Raw genomic sequence first — 21,964 nt, 5'->3', positions numbered from 1 at the left:
CAATGTCGCAGATAACAGCTAATTAAGAATTGCGACTAAATTAATTATAAAATTTTATTTACTGCATTTGACTTTGTATTTCACTTCAAACATATGCAATACCACTGTATTGCATATGCAAATAATTGCAATATGTTATTTCACATTACGTACTAAGATAAATATGTAATATAGTACGCAATTAATATTGTAATTAATATCAACATATCACAAATTACATCACCATATATATGTATCTTATATATTAAATTCTCTCTGCTACTCTTATATATTATAAAAGCGAATTTATATTAAAAACACATACCTAGGCTATAGATTTCAAACGGGTGAAACCGCGGGTACAGCTAGTATATGTCGAAATATATATAACTCATAGATGACTGACGTAGTGATCTATCAACGCACACCCCAAACCACTGGACGGATCGGGCTGAAATTTGGCATGCAGGTAGATGTTACGACGTAGGCATCCGCTAAGAAAGGATTTTGATTAATTCTACCCCCAAAGGGATAAAATAGGGGATGAAATTTTATATGAAACTTTGTCAGTTTTAAACCGATCGGGCTGAGACTTTGCATGCATAAAGCTACTATGACCTAGGCATCCCCTAAGATAGGATTTTGATAAATTCCACAGAATTCCTAAGGGGATAAATTAACGCAAGCGATGGCGCGGGCAATAGCTAGTAGTATGTATATGTAGCTAGTATAGTAATATAATTTTTACCTATGTATGACGTGCTTTAAAGTTATTTAAATATACCTTGCAAAATTAGCAAACGGTTGTTCATCGAAAACGCAAATTGCTGAATGATTGCGTTTCACACAAAACTACAATCAGTATCAATGTAACTGCAGGTGTCCACTACGTAAAAAGAAAGTAAACAAAACATAGTAAAACCTGCCATAGACACGTGCGTCCGTCCTCCGCCGGAGACAATGCGCACCTTTGCCCGTTTACAAATAAAAAAAAACAATGACCACAGATATTGACTTTGGTGCAACTTTATTGACTTGTTACTTCATTCCCACGCGCTCCTAATAATGCCTCAATGAATTTGCCTGCAGTTTTTTTTAATCCTTTTAAGTCTTTCCAGGTGAATTATCTGGAAATTCAATAGTGAATTATCAGATATCTATATGAATAATCTTTTCTATCTGTGAATGGTATAAAGGAAGTTAACCACTTTTGGTGGGCGGAAAAGGGATTGTTAGTAATATGGACTGACTATCCTATTGCTAGCAATATACCATGTCAGGTTGACCTCCACGCGGTTCCTCCTGGAATCCATCGTGATACATTCTTGGTGAAAGTGTCACGATAGGCTAACTGACCTGACCTCATGCTCATCCTACCCTCCTCCACTGGTGCCCCGCCAGCGTAAACTGTTATCGCGGACGGGTGCACCATTCCAGGAAAAAACAACACTTTTGTTTTGAGATTGAATTATTAGCAATATAAAATACCTGTATATTTTCTTAAAATCAACTTTTTTTTATTTACAAGACATCAGAAACCTTCTAATATTGTGCATTCTATACACTTTAATATTTTTTGAAAACTTAATTGGTCATCTACAATATATAAAAATAGCTGTATATTTTCCTAAAACAAATATATAAAATTAAGAAATATAAAGAGACCATAAATCTCTTCGTATGTACAAAACTGCAGAAACCTTCCAACAATGTGCTTGTTCACTTTATAATTTGTGAAAACTTAATTACAATATACAGAAATACTTGTATAAATTCAATTTCAAATTCAAGAATCATTTATTCATGTGGGATATTTTAGCCGCTTATGTACGTAATTTTTTTATATTATAATTTTTTCCTACCGTCCAGTTCAGTATATAGATCCAATTGAGAAGATCTGGCTAGAAACTCAATTGAATTACTTTTTTTTTAATAGCCAGTTTACTTACAACGTATATTTATATAGGTGTCTATGTCTAACATTAATACATATTTTCCTGAAACAAATAAATAAAATAAAAAAAAATAAAGAGACCATAAATCTCTTGGTATTTACAAGACTGTAGACCCTCCAACAATCGGATAAAGCATACTTACTGCATATTTTTAGTGGTATTAGCAGCGCCCTCTACAATAACAGAGTGTTCGCAATCCACGTAAATCTTCCACACACACCAATCATCACAATATGAAGTACTAGCTGTGCCCGCGGTTTCACCCGTGCGAAATTTATAGCCTATATATTATTCTGATGTATAAGCTACGTTACTGTAAAGTTTCATCTAAATCCGTTCAGTAGTTTTGTGTGAAAGAGTAACAAACATCCATCTAGTTGGTACTCTAATTATTAATATAAAATGTAAATCAAATTTTAAAAATTATTTTCAGTGTACCAAATAAACAATTTTCTTTCTTTCTTTCTTTTCTTTCTATCTATACTCACAGACTTTCGCGTTTATAATATTAGTAAGATGGTTGTTGTGTGAGCGTTGGTTGGCACTAGTTGGGACCACCGGCGCGGCCCGCATCCGTCGGATTAGCGCACGTGTTCAAGTGATTCTATGCACACGTATTCAATTATCTAAAAATGCTTGGATTACCATATCATAATGTTCAAACATACGCACTCTCTGGAATATTATTTAAAAGAAAACTGTATGAAGTGAAATGAAATTTATTATAATCATATAATTAATCTGACGGCCTCGGTAGACTAGCGGTTTAGCACACTACCTTACTTCCGATGGTCGCGGGTTCGATTCCTCGCACGACAAACATTTGTATTCATGGGTATGATTGATGAGGCAAAGTCCTCGTTTCGACTAATAATTTCGTTTGAACGTTCGTTCTGTTGTCCAATTTTTAAATTAAAATTTCGAATATATTTATATATTTTTTTGCTATAGAAAATCCTCGTTAAAACCTATTCAGCTATTGTGTACTGCAATATAAAGCCGAATAGTTTTAAGATAAATGTCAAAAGTCAAAAACCTCCTCTTATGTCAAAAGGCCTACCTTCAACTTGTGGTTTGGTTGGTGTGTTGATAACAGAAGGAGTGAGAATAATTAAATATTTATTACAAAATGACTAGATATGTAATACCTATCAATATTATACAGAATAAAAATATCAAACAATAACTACATATAACAACTTTCCAGATCTGTAATTAGTAAACAAAATTTGACGTTTTGACAATACTTTTCTATAAATGTATTGTGTCATACGGCTGTTGTGCATGCAATGAGTTTGGTAGCCCATAGACTAAACGACTAAGTTCACATTGAGCAAATAATTATTTCGTTATAACGTTCATTCATGTCATTCATTACAAGAGGCTCTTAATTTTCAAATTCAAATTTCGAATACAAATATTTTTAGCTTATCATTCATTACAAGAGCCTCGAAATTTTCAAATTCAAATTTCGAATACAAATATTTTTAGCTTATCATTCATTACAAAACATCTCAATATTCAAATTCAAATTCAAATTACGAATTTATATTTTTTTATTTTTGCAATACAAACCGCTCGTATCTATTCAGCCAAGATGTCCGATATGCAAATCGATTCATACAGTATCTTTTTATTGATTTTCGTTCCTTTCAATAGAGATATGTTATTGTAAGAGACGTGTGAGCGCGCATAATGTCGCTTTATTGTGTATGCGATAAACAAGATAAAGATTTGATGACAGATGTTAAATCTGAATGTAGATGTCTTTAGTTACATCTGGTTATAGATTATATTATATAACTACTGAAGGTGCAAAAAGTATTGATGGAGTTAATTTAAATTAAGAACGTACAGAAATATGTTAATAAATTGAACAAAGATTGAGTGAGTGTTTCTAAGTTGATTGTCGCATGCCTAATCCTTGTTAATGTAAAAATTAAATTAACATTTATTCGAAAAGCAATACACAAGTTTTTTGCTCCTTCTTCTTGTGATGAGTCTGCGTTCCGAATGAGTGGTAGAATAAAAAAATGTGGCTATTCAAAATTGAATTTATTTGAATAAAGATTATTTCTAATTTCAATGTGTATAATTAGAGTCAATTAGAAAAATAAACCTTTTTATTTTAATATCAGGACTGAGTTTCACACACATAAAAAATATTTATCATTGTATATATTAATCTTTTAGAAATAAAAATAATCTTTATTTATGTGCTCCACCCGAATAGATTGAACGATTTCTGAGATTAGCGCCCACAAACGCACAAACAAACAGATAAAAATTGTAACAAAGATTGTTTTGGGTTCTATTGCGTTGATAAAGTATCCCAATAGTAGATTTTTATATATCTTTTACAAACAGACAGCAGTTATATTTTTATTGCGTATTTACTTACATGTTACAAATTATCTTATCACTTGTAATGTAACACTATGTTTATTACTTATAATTACACATATATACTTATAGTTATATGTTACGGATTAGATAAAGTATTGTCTATGTTATAGTTTTTGAGAATTTTTATTACAATTTTATTTATATATGTAAGTATTTTTTTTATTGTATGCTGTGTCTATATAATTCTATATATAGTCAAAATTATATTATTTAGTAGGGGCTGATGGTAAAAGGGTGATAATCTAGGGTTGTATGAATTTTAACTCCAAAATATAAAAATAATTGTCCTAAAAATAAAAAAAAACGTTAGCGACAAATCATATCACTTAGGGGTATGAAATATAGATAGTAGCCGATTCAAAGAGCTACTGAATATGCATATAAAACTTCATAAAAATCGGTTAAACCGTGTCGGACGTGTATGGTAACTAACATTGTGACACGAGAATTTTATATATAAGACTAGAGTTTTATATAGAGTCAGCCTACCCCTCAAAGGAACGTCGTGAAGATACAAATAAGTATTTAAAACTATAAAATAACAATTATAAATCCGTTAATCTTGAGCCGTTACGTAACACTATCTGGAATACAATGGTGCGATCAATAAACTCATCAAATATTGTCAAATTGCAATAGGGGCGCACTATTTGTCGCCCATTTTGTTTACCTATTGTTGTCTATGGTACCTGTTGTTGTTTTTTTTCGGAAACGGACGTAGGAAGGCGGTGACTTCCAGCCAGTATTAATGTGAACCTGTCCGTGTAAGGTGCAATATTCGATTTTCAAAATTTCATAGTGTACAGTGACGTAATATAAAACGAAAAGGTTTTTTTTAATATAAATAATGAAATATCCATGCAAAAGAATGTTCAGTAAATACACAACGGATTTGGAAATCGATTTTCGTAAGTGGTTTTTTTAAGGGTGCTGAAAAATTAATTAAATAATTGGGTAATTATTAAATTAACGTCATTGTCCAAATAGGTGATCTAGATAGGTCCGTAGCTGTATTCTAAAATGTCATAACTCTTAAAGTTTATTTTTTGGAAAAACGACTTATTTTGGAAAAAAAAACTTTAAAATAGATATCATTTTTTTTCTTAATAGATAGTTATTATTACGCGTGAGATATATAGAATCATAAGGGTTTATTTGGAAATTGACTTTAAATTCCAAACTTTAAAATAGATAAAACATTTTGTTTCTCTCTGATTAATGCAGTTATTATTGCGCATGGCAATAATGTACATAGACGAGTACGTATATGTAGGTAGAGTAATTGACTTAAGGTCAATAAACACTATAATTTAATGACCCCATAAAACTGAATATAATTATAATAAATTTAAAGTAAAATTTATATAATTAACAAGTAAAAAATATGTTGTACATATATTTTTTACTTGTTAATTATATAAATCAAAATATTGTTTGTGTGTATACACTTAAAAATAATTAGGTACGGGTGCAACTTTGCGCATTATCACACATAAATTAAAAAATAATATATTTATTTATTTAATTAATACAATATAAAGCTAATTGCCAACACGTTTATATTGTAAAACTATTATACTTAATTATATACCTACCCTACTTGACTATATGAAGATATTATACATTCTTATTTTATTTATTTTATATCCGTAATAAAAAGCCTGGATAATTTACACAGCGCCATGTAGTTCTAATGCAAACAGAATTTGTGTTACGGTACCAGACAATTGACAGATCTACTAAAATATAATTTTGTATATACTTACATACGTAATATACAGACCAAAACAAAAATACTCATGAATACAATTGTCTGCATCGTGCGAGGATACGAAGCCGCGACCACCAGAAACAAGGCCGTGTGCTAAACTGCTAGACTACCAAAGCACTGCATATATACATTTAAACTATATATAGATATACATTTTAAATTAAATAAGTAACATATTAAAAATTAGTAAAAGTTTTATATATCATCTCATATTTTTAGCATAGACTAGCAATCTACGATAAAGTCTCTGCTCGCCCTAACATAAAGCAATCAACTCTACATTTTTAAATACAATTTATAATAATCTTATGACAATTGAACCAAAATTGATATTATTAGTCTAATTTAATAACATCTAACAAAGAAATGCACCGTTTGACGTAAATAAAGTTATTTTTAAGTAAGTCGGTGTTGCACACGCGAAAAATAAAAAAAAATGCAAACAATAACTTGCAGTTATATCGTGCTAAGAAAACATGTGTGTTGTAGAAATATGTAGTAAAACGGTCATGGTAGAGACAGGGAAGTGACATAAACATAATTTTATTTTATAGTTTTTATTAAATATAAACACTGAAATTTATATATATTAATATCAAAATAGTTTCTCAACAGTATCACAGTTTCACATAATTAATATAGCAACGTAAGTCTGCGCCCTAATACAAAAATATCCGACAATTCGAAAATCGAATTACAAATTCCAATTGAATGTCGGCTCTTATACGATAGTTTATGACCACCGCTATAAATGGCCGCCATATGTTCTATTTATTGTCGCACAACTATAAGCAACGAAGGGAGGCGGGTTTCTATAATAATTCTGTAAGCTGGCAAGGTCATTTGTAAGTATTACGGTGGAACTGAATAATTCATCAGTGATGTTGTTTTCCCGCCAAAATGTTACGCCGCTGACGTACTAGATTTTTTTTTTTTCAGAGAAAAGGCGAAGGAACCCTCTTGACAGTTCGCGGTGTTGTCATAAATATGCATCCGTGAATGTAGTCTATGAATTTTTTGCATGAATAATTGCGTGCTCGTTATTTTTGATTGTTGGGGTAGGTCGGAGGTGAATTGATAAAGTGTTGGTGCACGCACTAATTAGGTGACTCCAAATTTGAATTTCAAATTAAGAACTATTCTAGTAGTGTTGTTCCTTATGAATGAATTTCATAGATTTTTATAAGGATCTAATAATAAAAAATAATTGGATATGTGTTGTGCATTTTTACATTGTTATGTGTTGTGGTGTTTATTATGTTAGTAACTAGTAACATAACAAAGTCCATACTTTCATCAACCCTCGGTCCTCTCAGACTAAAATAATATCCGTGAGGCGAGGCCTTGCATACATTTTCGCATCAGAATTGATTGAAAAAAAAACTCTGCGTGGTCTACTGCTTTAATTATGATTTCTGTCCAATGTAACCATAGAGATAGATATATTACCTTTAGAGAGAATTTAGAGAGAGATAAAAATACGGGAGTTTCAAAGCGTAGATGGCCGTGTCCCTCTTCATGAAGGAGGACTACCGGCCGTAGGGAGTGGTGTACCGGCGCTACCGTAGCAGATTGCCGTCGTCAGTGCCGTGACCACGATGTATATTTCTTTATTACTAACTGTCCCCGCAAACGTTGGTTTGCCATATAAATTAAAATCGCTATTAAAAGATAGGCGTTGATATGGGTAGAAAGGTGAAAATTTACACATAGCCACATAATAAAAAATTAAAAAAAAATGTTGCAAAAATAATGTTATAAAAAATTTTTTTGTAGAGCCACCCTTATCAGTTAGGGGTATAAAAATTAGGGTTATATCAAAATCAAAATCTGTCAAGCCGTTTCGGAGGAGTATAAACACTAAACCTGTGAAACGAGAATTTTATATATAATATTACATATGTATGTTAGTCTATAAGGTATTTATAATATATGTATTTGTAGCCTGAAATATTAATAAAAAAAAATACTTTTTTTCTATAGCAACGCGCAAGACCACCGCGCGTCACAATCCGCTAAACGCGGCCGCCATCATGAAAGAGAAGAGTAAGAACGCGGCCCGCAGTCGCAGGGAGAAAGAGAACGCAGAGTTCCTGGAGCTGGCCAAGCTGCTGCCACTGCCCTCAGCTATTACGTCACAGCTCGATAAAGCCTCCGTCATACGGCTCACTACCAGCTATTTGAAGATGCGGCAGGTGTTCCCTGATGGTGATTATATCATTTTATTTTATTTAGTTGTAATGGTAAACAGGCTGACCACTCATTTTGTGGTAAGTGGTAACCATCGGATACAGACATGACGGCTTCGATGGTCTAACGTTTGAGCCGGTTTACTTCCGACGGTCGCGGGTTCGATTCCTCGCTCGTTGCAAACATTTATAGTCATGGATATGATTGTTTGGAGGTTTTCTATCTATATTATGTATATATTTACAAAAAATAATATAAGCTCTGCTATTGTCTAATACCATAGTATTAGACAACATGACATAATACATTTTTTTATAAATACTTGCATAATACATACAGAAAACACCCAGACCAATACAGACGATCAGACTTTTTTTTTATATACTATGATGGTGGCAATTAAGCATACGGCCCATCTGATGGTAAACGGTTACCGTAGCCTATGAACGCCTGAAACACCAGGGGTATCACGTGCGCGTTGCCGACCCTTAAGAAACCTTAATATACCCTTCTTGAAAAACCCCATGCTGTAGTCTCGTGGGAAAACCTCGGCAGGAAGTTCATTCCACAAACATGAGTCAAATGTTTCTATTATGAGGAGGAATCGAATCCGCGACTATCGGAAGAAAGGCAGCATGTTAAACCGCTGGACCACCGAGATCGACGATATTAGTCCTCAGATAAGCACTAGGGGCTTCACATCATGACGTTATGTTAGTAGTGCTGTTGATGTATATAATTCCCACATTTCACCAAATACAAACTTTAATTTCACGGGATTAAGGACGTTTTTCCATTCTCCAGATCTTGGTGTCGCGTGGAAAGTTCCCATATTCCACCAAGCACAAGCTTTGAACTCCAATTTCAGTGGATTAAAGACAAATTTCTATTCTCCAGGTCTTGGTGACGCGTGGGGAGCGGCCCCACCTCCGTTGCAATCCAGGGAGTTATCAATCAGAGAGCTTGGGTCACACCTACTGCAGACCTTAGATGGATTCATCTTCGTGGTGGCTCCGGATGGGAAAATCATGTACATCAGTGAAACAGCATCTGTTCATCTTGGACTCAGTCAGGTTTGTATTTCCACAAAAAGAATAATAACCCTGGGCAATTTATACAGCGCCATCTAGTCCCAAGTCTTTAGCAAAGCTAGTGTTGGGGGTACTAGACAAGTGGTATAAATACAAATGCTGGGAAAATTCGAAGAAGCACTCAGAACCCGCGGAAGAACTTAAGAAGCGATTGAAGGCTGACTCCTACCTGACGGATACGACAATCAGAACTCGACTCCTGCCGTCATAATTGCGACCCTGGTCTGTAATGGATGGTAGAATCAGTCGGAGATCTCTGTGTTTGTTTTTTCAAACTTTTCTATTGCTGCTGGCCGTAACTAGCATTTAGAGCATCACCGAACGATAGGGGGCGAGTGCAGATGGCACTCCAAACCCGCGGAAGCATTTATGGAACGGCTGAAGATCAACTCCTGCCTGATGAATACGACTGTAGTCTGAGGGCACCGCTAGGAACTCGAATTTCGGCTCAGACCATCGAATGTTTTCTTCATAATGAAGGTTATAAAAATATTTTCTTTCTGCAGGTGGAACTGACTGGCAACTCAATATATGAATACATCCACCAGTCTGATCACGAAGAGATGAACGCAGTGCTGAGTTTGCAGCATCCTCACTCCTACCTCGGACACCAATACCCGTCAATAGGGTGAGTGAAAATATAAATAAAGAAATTCGAAGATAAGATGCATTTTGTTAGTCTTCTGGAACGTCAACGCATGAGTGTTACCATGGTATAATATCTATACTAATATTATAAAACTGAAGAGTATGTTTATTTGAACGCGCTAATCTCAGGAACTACTGGTTTGAATTGAATAATTATTTTTGTGTTGGATAGTCCATTTGTCGAGGAAGGCGTTAAGCTTTAACATTACGCTACGACCAATAGGAGCGGAGCTGCAATGAAAAATATTGCAAAATATGGGGAAATGAAACGCAGACGAAGTTGCGCGGGTCAGCTAGTGTATTTATTATATACTAACTAGCTGACCCTGCACACGTTTTTTTGCCATATAAATTAAAATCTCTATTAAAAAATTGGTATTGGCGATAGAAGGGTGAAAATTTAGAGTTGTATGTATTGTTTAATGCCACTTACAAAAATTGTCCAAATAATAAAAAACAAATGTTAGGGGTGAACAACCCTCGTCACTTAGGGGTATGAAAAATAGGTTAGTAGGTAGTAGTCGGTCCTCAGACCTACTGATATGCATATAAAATTTCATCAGTTTCGGAGGAGTATGGTAAGTGGTTACTAACATTGTGTTCTGAATTTTATAAATAATATTGAAATCTTTGTTAGTAATTTCAAATTAACAGTATTTTACTAACTGCATATGAGAGGGGGTTGGTTGGGGTGGGCGAACTATAATTATAAGTGTAAAGCAGGCGCATCCGCGCAGATCAATTAGTAATAAAAAATATATATTAAAAACTACAAATAATAGTATATACACTAATAATTATATGTATTACAGATACCCCGTGGGTGGGACGTGGGGCCCAACAGTGGACATCGAATGCGAGAGAGCGTTCTTCATTAGAATGAAGTGTGTATTAGCGAAAAGGAACGCCGGCCTCACCACCGCTGGATACAAGGTACGATCCTTTATTTTTTTTATGTAAAAACAAAATTGGAGTCATGTATTAACGTTTAAAAATAAACTAGAGATCGTCTAGGGATCGAAATTCGATTATAATTAATTTAAATCATAAGTATGAATTTTATTAAGGGTCTATTTTCAAAGATTTTCTTTACGTATTAACATATAGATTACTATGCAGCACAGAAACAAACCTGGATTCGCTGACATTATTTGACATTGACGTTTTGTTAGTAGTCGTGTATGTAAAAAGAACTAATACACAAAAATGATAATGAAGACAACGGCTGTATGGGCTTAGACTCTTTGCCTTTCCTATAAGGATAAAATAAACTAAAAAAGTATAATGTTAATGTTTTTTTTTACTGGTTTAATGTATTTTTATGTATATTTAAAAAGTATATTAGGATTCTGCACTACCTCTCTAAATAAACTGAAGACTGTAAGAAATCTTAATAAACTGGCTTTATAAAAGAAAAAAAAGAAATTAATTTGAGTTTCTTGCCAGTTCTTCTCACTTCACTTGTCACTTAGGAGTATGAAAAATAGATAGTATCCGTTTCTCAGACCTACTGAATAAATATGTAAAATTTCCAAAATTGGTAAATCCGTTTCGGAGAAGTACATATAAACACGAAATCTGTGACACGAGAATTTTACCAATAGTCGAGTTTCAGTTTTTAGTTCAATTATTTTTCGTACTATTCTAATGCTATACAGGTCAAAATGACAACCGTCCTTTTTGCTTCGTCATAGTCGGTAATAAGTAGATTAACAGTTTAATTTTTTTAAGTGCCGAAATCTGTTATCGTAGTACGCGTGTAGGTGCTCCGCACATAAATAAATACTACCAATTTGTTTGTGCGTGCGTCTGTGATCGCTATAAGTACTTATTGTTTGTTTTGGGGCAATTCAATGGGGTAACGATGGTGTGGGGGCTCCGAGATATGCAATTACGCGGATTGTCGCCGTTGTCTCATAGTTTTCATTTGTGTGAACTTTTTTATCGTTTTCACTAGTTGCTCAACCTGGTTTCGGTCGGGTATAATATAATTTTGTATATATTTCTTTAATGGATGATAATGGAATGGTGCACCCATCTGCGCTAACGGTTTGCGCTGGCGGGGCACCAGTGGAGGATGACAAAATGAGGTTAGGTTAGTTAGTCTATCGTGACGAATTCACCAGGAATTTATCATAATGGTTTCCAGGGGGAACCGACTACTATTTACTAACAATTCCTTTCCCCCTATATACCCTATAGTATTTACTCGCGAATTTACTTGCATACATCTCTACCTTCGTTATCATTTTTAAGGAAATAAAATCAATTACAGGATATAATGTAGTCATTTCAATCGATCAATCGGATATCTATCTCTGTTTTTTCGGACTACTCTAATACTGTTGGCCGCAGCTGACCTTTACAACTTCACCGGACGATAGGGGGCGAATGAAGATTGCACTCTAAACCTGCGGAAGGTCTTATGGAGCGGCTGAAGGCCAACTCCCGCCTGACGGATACGACTTTAGTCTAAGAGCATCGCTAGGGTTTCGAACCTAGGCTCAGGCCGTCGTAATTTCGACCCCCTTTGAATTGAACTGGGGATCGATCGGAGGGGTAGAGCTATGTCAGTATGAAAAATGTATTTCTCTATTCAGGTGATTCACTGTTCGGGCTACTTGCGGGCGCGCCGCTTCGGCGAGGGCTCCGCTCCTCTGGGGCTGGTGGCAGTGGGCCACTCGCTGCCCCCCTCCGCGGTCACGGAACTGAAGCTGCACTCCAACATGTTCATGTTCAGAGCTTCCCTGGACATGCGGCTGATATTCCTCGACGCCAGGTAAGATATCAATATTCCTTACCTGTCTTGTTTTATTTATTAATTCTTACTTCAGTGGTCTAACCGTTTAGCACATACTTGGCGATGGTCGCGGGTTCAATTCCTCCCATGGTGCAAACATTTGTATTCATTGTTTGTATCGGTCTAGGTGTTTTCTATGAATGTATTTACAAAAAAAAGTGTCTAAGTATTTATATCAGTTGTCTAATACCCGTAACACAAGCTCTGCTTACCGTAAGACTCCGTTAATTGTCCCGGGTTATTTATTAATTCTTAACTATTGCGTCGAATTAAAATTAATAAGACATTTGAAAATAATAAAAGCTGAGTTTCTGGATAGTTTTTCTTAGCTCGAAATCATTCCGAACTAAATTGAGAGTCTGTAATAGACCTACATGAATATAGATATTTTGAATTTGAATTAGCAGATTAATAATTAAAAAAAAAAACATTATAAATTTCAATTCCCTCTCTTAGAACTTGGTCGGTAAAAACATTATATAACTATTTTCTAATAAGTCCCACAAAAGTAAATATTTACGTAATTCAGTTCTTTTTGTAATATTATAAGAGTTTGTAATAGACCTACATGAATGATATTTAGATTGATTGATTCGATTTGATATAAAAGTCTCAGTACAATTCAGTCTGTACGTCGGTCACAATAAATAATAAATTTCAAGAGGGTTAATAAAATAACGCCCCGTCACGGCGTCGAGGCGGAACCAATCGATTTCACGCCCACGCATGGGACAGTATCGATTTATATATCGATACAGAATGAAATATCGATACCAATCATTTCGTTCTTAATCTGAAAGATGTCGAATGAGGTAGTTCATTCGACATCTCTCAGATTAAGAACGAAAGTACCGAGGTTTTCTGGCAAAACCTGTAGTTTTGCCAGAAAACCTCGATACTCATGGGGTTTTTGAAGAAGGGTATATTAAAGTTTTTTATGGGTTTTTTATGTATGATTATGGAATGGTGCATCCGCCTGCGCTAACGGTTTACGCTGGCGATGGCGGGGCGCCAGTGGAGGATGATAAAATGAGCATGAGGTCAGGTCAGTTAGCAGTTCCACCTGTAGAAAAAAAATATATTTGTACAACCTCCAATATGAAGAAGAAATATGACGGCCTGAGCCGGGGATCGAACCACTAGCGGTAACCTCAGACTATAGTCGTATCCGTCAGGCGGGAGGTGGCGTTTGGAGTGCCATCTGCCGGGGCCCAGTGCCCCTGTCGTCCGGTGAAGCTGTAAAGGCCTGCTGCGGCCAACAGCATTAGAGTAGACCAAAGGTTAAAGAAATTTCACTTAAAAAAAGTAAATAACAAAGGAATTCACAAATGGATATAAAACCTCCATTGATTTCTTAGTAGGCACTCAAGTACTAAATACTTAAGTATTACTATTTGCAAATATCGCCCTTCCCTACTCGGGTAATATTCACAATCTATACTGCTTCGGTTCCAAGAACTGCGCCATCTTTGTGACGCGAACAATGCTTGCCCTTCGGCACCGTTTCCATTGACCATCGAATGACGTGTGACGTCACGCCGAAAATCTTTATATTAATACGCGAAGGAAAAAAATTTACCCCTTTTTACGAATATTGCGCGGACGGTGGAGTATGAAATGTCGCACACTTATAGTTTATACTAGCTGTACCCGCGACTTCGTCCGCGTGGAATTTAACTATATTTTTCTACTTCTAAAATAAAAGTAGCCTAAGTTACTCCTTATTACATGAGCTACCTGCCAATAAAAAGTCCCGTCAAAATATGTCCAGCCATTTCATAGATGTAATGCAACAAACAGAAAGACAGACAAACATTATAAAAAATGTTAGTTTGGTGTATGCACCGTATTTATATTCATATGTATGTAGTAAAAAACGGTTATTTCAATATTACAAACAGGCACTCCAATTTTATTTATATGTATAGATAGAGAAGGAGTGCATAATGCTAATATTTCTTTAGAATTATACATAAACTATACATTAAATCAATAAAAATTATTTCACACACTACTGTGCATTTGACACACACGCATAAGTATAGTCTCAAACAATATAACCTCAATAATGTTAAAATGTAATTTTAATTAATTATGATTGCTTTTCGTCCATTGGTCCAACATTAGTAACAATAATAACCCAGGTCAATGAACCAAAATTAACTAAACACTCCACGCGTCATTATGACGTGGAGGCAATGACGCGTGGAGGTCGACCTATAAGACTTTCATCCTCCTCAGTAGTTTTGGTCAATCTTAAATATATATATAATAAATATATACTCAAAGGTGACTGACGTAGTGATCTATCAACGCACAGCCCAAACCATTGGACGGATCGGGCTGAAATTTGGCATGCAGGTAGATGTTATGACGTAGGCACCTGCTAAGAAAGGATTTTGATTAATTCTACCCCCAAAGGGATAAAATAGGGGATGAAAGTTTGTATGAAACTTTGTCAATTTTAAACCAATCGGGCTGAGACTTTGCATGCATAAAGCTACTATGACGTAGGCATCCCCTAAGAAAAGATTTTGATAAATTCCACCCCTAAGGGGATAAATTAACGCGAGCGAAGCCGCGGGCAAATTCTAGTGTGATTATAAATTCCTATTGGTATTTCACCCGTCAGGATGCACCATTCCATTATCACCCATTAACAAAAATAATATAACGACTACAAAACTGTCGTCTCGTACGACAATGGAACCATACCCAAGTTCACCATTTATTGGTTCACGGCAATCAGTGGTCCATAAACCGTGGACCTTACAATACTGAGTTAACGCTTCGAGGAAATGCACGATATGCGGTACCTGTGTGGTGTACTATTCTTCATCTGGGAAACTTAGGGTCCATATATAAATTACATCACACTTTAAGGAGGTGGCCTCCTGATGTGTGACAACAGGTGACAATGGGTTCTATAAGAGAGATGTAGGCGACGACGACAAAATGCGATAATGGGTGCTATAAGAGAGGGAGCCGTTACCGTTGCAGTTGACAGTAACACATATCAATATTAAAACTACTCTAATCTTTATTTTATCGGTAGACTTTTTACAAAGCCGTCTGCATGGATATAACTATAAAACTTGACGTTCATAAGCGTCTAAATCGTCGTCGTTTTTGATTTGATTCCATACCTCACTATCAGTCCTCTGGAATATAAATGCTTGAGTGGTACAGCGGACGTTATATGATAACGTGTTATCCGTATTGCTGTTCATGCATATAGTTTAAATCCAAATTCAAAATATCTTTATTCATGTAGGTCTGTTACAGACTCTTATGATAGGTCTCTATCGTTAGTTCGGAATGATTTTGAAACGAAAAGAACTGACAAGAAACTCAGCTCGCATTCTTTTCAAATAAACGTTGTACATGTTTATAATAATACAGATTCATTTTTAAATTCAAATTGGGGAGAATGTTATTGCAAAAGCAAATTGACTAATCAGTGTTCGTAACCCGAACAGACTAGTCCTCACAAGCAGCACCCGACTAATATTTAGTCCATGACCGTAATATTTGTAAAAAGTATTACATTTTGTCATAATACTCTTAAATAATCAGAAACAAAAAAATATATTATCAACCATAGATATTTTTCCGCCAAAATCGCCGCCATCTTGCCACAAGGGCACGGTCCGAGCCGAGTCGTATTCCAAACAGATGTTCCCCAGGTGTCGATCAGTTTTGCATATCTACGCGTATCTCACAATGTTTTGTAATTCAATACCATTTGTGACAATCCGACTCGTGTTACATCTCGAAGGCTACCATAGACAAAGAATCTACGGACATGCTTAGATAAAAGAGTGAAATAATTGACACATTTAGTTACTACTTGAGATATTAAATTACATGAGTATACCTTAGATATTGAATAAATAAAAAGTGGGCATTTGTTTGTAATATAGATATTAAATTTATCTTTTTTTTCTTTAATTACTTAGAGGTTAGATAGTTTCAAATAAATACATTAAATTTTCGTAGTCCTCTTATAAGGGCAGTGCCAATTGTTCTAATTTCTGTTAATTGCTCTGTGTTTTAAATGTCATGATTGAAAATCTAAAGAATCATTAAAATTTAACATGGAAGTTCAATATCAGTAGATTGATTAACAAGAAAATAAATTGTAGCCGTATTATAATACATGTCTAACCTAATTACATATAATGACAAGACCCATCGCAAATTGGTCGAATATATACGTTATTCCCTTAACTTAAAGTCCAAAATAATAATCTGATTATATGTCTTATATAAACGTGATTATTCTATAATCGTTTGTTCCGCGTGCATCAGCAAAATGGCGATTGTAGAGTCAGCTGACTTAGCATTTTGTATCTAACTATTTTTATTTCCTGATTATTTTGCAGATATGTTTACATAATATAAAATAAGTCGCTTCCGATGGCTGTTCGCTTAGAGCTTTTAAATTAAGCAACGGATTTTAATGCAGTTTTTAGCATATAGTTATATATAGATAGTGTGATTCAAGAGGAAGGTTTATTGTATAACATGTACGCCGTTGCAAAGCCAAGGCGTGTAGCTAGTAATATATATTGTAATTACGCGTTACCCGCGGATTTTTTAGGAAATACAATTGTGTGGGCACATGCCTGCCTGCTTATTGTGCTATATTGCCAACACATGCAATTTCACCTCATAATGCATTTCACGTCATTACATTTCTTTAGCAATAAAATCAGTGTTCAGGTGGCACTCAACCAAGGTGGTGTTAGTTAACAAAACCTCTTATCAATCAATCAATCACTATCATTATCACAGGACTATAGGCTTAAGCTCCCACATTCTTTGGACCTCCGAGACGTATATGAACTAGGATCCATGGATAAACGTATATTTTCTTAAAGTTTCTTATATACATATATATATAGGTATATTGGTTAAAATCATAAACTGCATTTTTAATTCCACGTAATGGGAAAAAACAACAATAAACCAAAAGTTAGAAAAATGTTTTTCAAAAACTGGTATTTATTCATAAAAAACTAGATAACTGATACTTGTAATACGAAACTGTTTGCCAAAATAATAACCTAAAAAACTGCTATTTATCGGTAAAAAAACACCCACGGCTCTGTAATGGATCTAATAACCACTTTCTCCACGTGTCCTCGTCACCCCATGACATCGAGTACTCACATATTGTTTTTTCATGCGAAAAAACTGTTGACATAAAAAACAAATCACTTCCGCCAATTAACCGGGCGAGTGTGGGGCGCGACACAAGTGAGGACGCTGTAGAAGGGAAGTGCAGGGCTTGTTTAATGATCAATTAACTATCAATTACTTAGAGGGAGACTTTGTACAAAGTGTTGAAAGTACAATGCTGGCTATCGTTGAATAAATTGTTTGTACACTTTTATAGAATATACAGTCATTTTAATATTTAATTTACAACTGAATTATTTTATTTCCGAAACAAAGTCGTATGCGTAGTATATAGCAGTTTATTTTGAGTCTATAATACATTTTTAATTTCGAAGACTAAACTGACAGGTGTACCTGTGTATAATTTTTTTCTCACAAACACGCATGACAAAAACATTACGTGTTTTTGTATAATACAATGTAATAAATATAGAATTGTAAAATGAAAAAGTCAGAGAAACAATATAAAAAAAAGAAAAGTCACAATAGTGTCATCTATTTTTTTATAATATAATCGAAACGGTATATCTACATATAAAACTGTTTACAATGAATCTATTCTATGCAAACAAATATTTACAAATATGTCATACTGAAAAAAAATTATACACAGGATCTTACAATTTCTTTTGGGTCAAGTGTTGTCGTTTAGTCCTTTCCTTGACATTAAAGTCCAAAGATTATTTCTTCTATTATTATTTAGGACAGACGTGAGACCGTAAGTATCGGTTTTGTTTTCGTGTGAATTAACAATGTTGTTTCTGCAGGGTGGCATCACTGACCGGCTACGAGCCACAGGACCTGATCGAGAAGACGCTGTACCACTACATACACGGAACCGATGTACTGCATATGAGATACTCGCACTGTACTCGTAAGTTTGTTTAAATACTATACATTCTTAGTTGCCAACAATTGCAATACTCAGCATATGCTGCGACAGGTTATGGTTACTGCTGTGACAGTCAGACTCTATGCTTATACATACACCGTAAGTGGCTTACTTAAGTAGTCCCTTCATACATTTTATTTTCGACTTTATAATTAGTTCAATAACGTTGATTATCTATTGGTGCAGTTCTAACAAAAGGCCAAGTGACGTCACGCTACTACCGTTTCCTGACCAAATCCGGTGGTTGGGTGTGGATGCAGAGCTACGCGACCATCGTACATAACTCGCGCTCCTCCCGCCCGCACTGCATCGTCTCTGTCAACTATGTGCTCAGGTAAGAACATATCCAGCAGGAGTTGGCATTGCTACTTCACACCTCTCGCGAGGAGGTGGTCTTTAGAACCTTCGTCCAATTCAAACAGGGAAATTACGACGTAATTGCGACGGCCTGATCCAAGGTTTGAACCCCTAGCGGTGCCCTTAGACTAAAGTCGTATCCGTCAAGCGGAATTGGCCTTCAGCTGCTCCAAAAGTCCTTCCTTTGGTTTGAAGGCCAGCTGCGACCAACAACATTAGAGTAGTCCGAAAAAAAATAAAGAGGACCTTCAGCCGCTTCTTGGAAATGCAATTTGGTTCTAGCGAAATCTCGGCCCGAAAATGGACGAAATCTCTCTGGACGATATTTAGAACATTATTCGACACGATAAAAAATACGAAGTTAACCTTCACCCACTCCTAGAAAATGAAATCTCGTTTTTCGATATGTGTGAAATTAAACATTTATATTATGTATGTATAAAAAAATATATATGTAAATATTTCTATCATTTGTCTAGTATCCATGACATAAGCTCTGCTTACCTTGGGACTAGACAACACAATTTCTACTTATATTTACACCGCATATTCAATACTAATCTGACCATATTGTTACAGTGACATCGAGTCGAAGCATCTAATTCTAAACATCGACCAAGGTCCACCCAAACCCAACCACGACCTGCCCACACAGTCCCAACATATCCCGACCACCACCACCTCACCACAGATGCCGCACCTCCGGCACACAGACAAGCTCAACCACATACACTTAAACGAGAGCGATTTCAGCGGCGACTCGAGTGGGGGCTACACATACCCAGAGTATACGCTACCAGTCATCCAACCCTACGACAACCGAGAGGAATACCAGCAAAACGGCACATACCAAGAGTTGTTCTACAACGAGAACTATCAAGAGCCGGAACTGATATCGAGTAACTATGTTAGTTACCCGCAAAATCAGAGACCGTTTTCCGCTAGCTCGTCGTCGTGCAGCTCTATTGAGAGTTCAGAGATCGTAAACCAGCAGTACAGTTATACGAATTTGATATCGTTTTATGGACATAACGGGCAAGCGCAAAATGGAAGGCCTGTGGAGAATTTCGGGACTAACTTCGGGAAGATGACGCCCAGTCCTTCAGTGCAGGAGGGTTATACCAGCGTGATTGTGGACAATACGCAGCAATTCCACCATCATGGTGGAGGAGTTAATGAGTTTGTACATTGACGAACTTTCTAGACTCGTAGGGATGAGAATTATAGTTTGCATTTAAAGTTTTCAGACTGAACTATGCTGAACTGTTCTTAAGTCATTTGACTACAGAAATTATGTAGTTTTTTGAGTCGACTGAACTTTATATGTATAAGTAATTACGTATGTATCTTTTTTGTTCAAAAAGAAACATTTTTATGAAGAACTTCAATCGCTCTTAGACCATGCAACTAGGAGAGTGAGACTCCAAGCTAATGTTATGTATAATACGACCAATTGCAAATACAGATTAATATTTCCCACCAAAAAATTTCACAGAGAAATTTGTTTTTAATTTACTCAAAAAAAAAGTAAATGTATCATAATTTTGTTGACGTAATATACCTAATTATGGAAAATACGAAAGTACCAAATCATACTCGTATATATATAAATTAAAATTGTGAACTTTCATTTTTCGTAAACTTGAAAAGCATTACTTTAAGAACTAAATACTGAACTGAAATAACGGTTCATAAGAATTCAAACAATTATAAGTGAAATATTCAACTGTATAACCCCTATTGTAAATTTGTTATCTCATGTCAAGTCAATGGGTACAAGGGCAGAGGAAGGCAATATATGTGGATGAATAGTGTGAAATATGATAGCAAGAAAGGGAGTAAATAACGTGATGAATGGAAGAGAAAAATGTATGACGCCGACTCCAAATAAATGGGATAAGGAAAAAGCAGACGATGAGCTGGTAGTTACATTAGTTACGAAGTTTATAACGATACAATGACATATTCACACGAAAAATTAGTTTGTAACCGTTACTACAAAACTGTATTAGTAATAACGACTTCAATGAGTTCCGTATCGAATAACGTAATAACTGTTTATAATTAGTTATTTATGGAATATCGTTAGTATAGTTACATCACTAAACAGATATTCCAAATATAAACTGAAAATTTGTAAATAATTGTACATACGTAGAAAACTATTTTATATAGATATAAATTGAAGACTTATCAGTTATATAGCCTATTTATACATCTTAAAATTTATATTATATAATATATTATAATATAATTATAACATCTTACTACTTTATTGCCACGATTTGTTTCTTTTTATTTCACCCTATTTTCTAGATTTGCTATATAATATTAGTACACCCCTATTTGCGGTATGAGCGGTAGATGAAAAATAAGTGATATGACTATTCAAAATTGCTTAAATATATTGGAATAAAACTTTAAATAGAATATATGAATAAAATAAAATAAATAGAGAAAATGAAACAGAGCAAAAGGAAAAATATTCATATAATTGAAATAGTAGAAAAGTACATTTATTACAGATATTAATTGATTGATTAATAAAATTAATAAACCAGAGACAAATTTAATGATAACAATTTGAATAAATAAAAAAACATATTTGTTTATACCTTAGAACACAAATTCGATATAAAATAAAAAAAAAGTTTTTCTATATTTTGTCTTGCCTATAATATCAAAGCATAT

The 21,964-nt window shown here is 34.8% G+C and overlaps 1 protein-coding gene across 1 annotated transcript; it reads left to right on the top strand.

Moving 5' to 3' along the window:
* Window positions 1-8,098: 8,098 nt before the first annotated feature.
* LOC131840682 (single-minded homolog 1) lies at window positions 8,099-20,814 on the top strand. Its single transcript, XM_059188863.1, has 8 exons — window positions 8,099-8,319; window positions 9,199-9,374; window positions 9,899-10,020; window positions 10,853-10,973; window positions 12,641-12,819; window positions 18,792-18,898; window positions 19,103-19,250; window positions 19,853-20,814. Exons 1-8 carry the CDS (start codon window positions 8,145-8,147, stop codon window positions 20,463-20,465), a joined length of 1,641 nt encoding a protein of 546 aa, XP_059044846.1. The 5' UTR covers window positions 8,099-8,144; the 3' UTR covers window positions 20,466-20,814.
* The last annotated feature ends 1,150 nt before the right edge of the window (window positions 20,815-21,964 follow it).

The sequence above is a fragment of the Achroia grisella genome, unplaced genomic scaffold, assembly GCF_030625045.1.
Source record: "Achroia grisella isolate CSIRO2021 unplaced genomic scaffold, CSIRO_AGI_Agris_v1 utg149, whole genome shotgun sequence".
Taxonomy (NCBI): domain Eukaryota; kingdom Metazoa; phylum Arthropoda; class Insecta; order Lepidoptera; family Pyralidae; genus Achroia; species Achroia grisella.
The sequence above is the reverse complement of the archived record's forward strand: the minus strand, read 5'-3'. Positions and strand labels throughout refer to the sequence as shown.

What these genes read in the sequence shown, in the direction of transcription:
- LOC131840682 (XM_059188863.1), top strand. Translation starts at nt 8,145, where the DNA reads ATGAAAGAGAAGAGTAAGAACGCGGCCCGCAGTCGCAGGGAGAAAGAG. An exon ending in TTCATCTTGGACTCAGTCAG is followed by an intron (nt 9,375 to 9,898) that starts GTTTGTATTTCC and finishes TTCTTTCTGCAG; the next exon opens with GTGGAACTGACTGGCAACTC. An exon ending in CACCAATACCCGTCAATAGG is followed by an intron (nt 10,021 to 10,852) that starts GTGAGTGAAAAT and finishes TATGTATTACAG; the next exon opens with ATACCCCGTGGGTGGGACGT.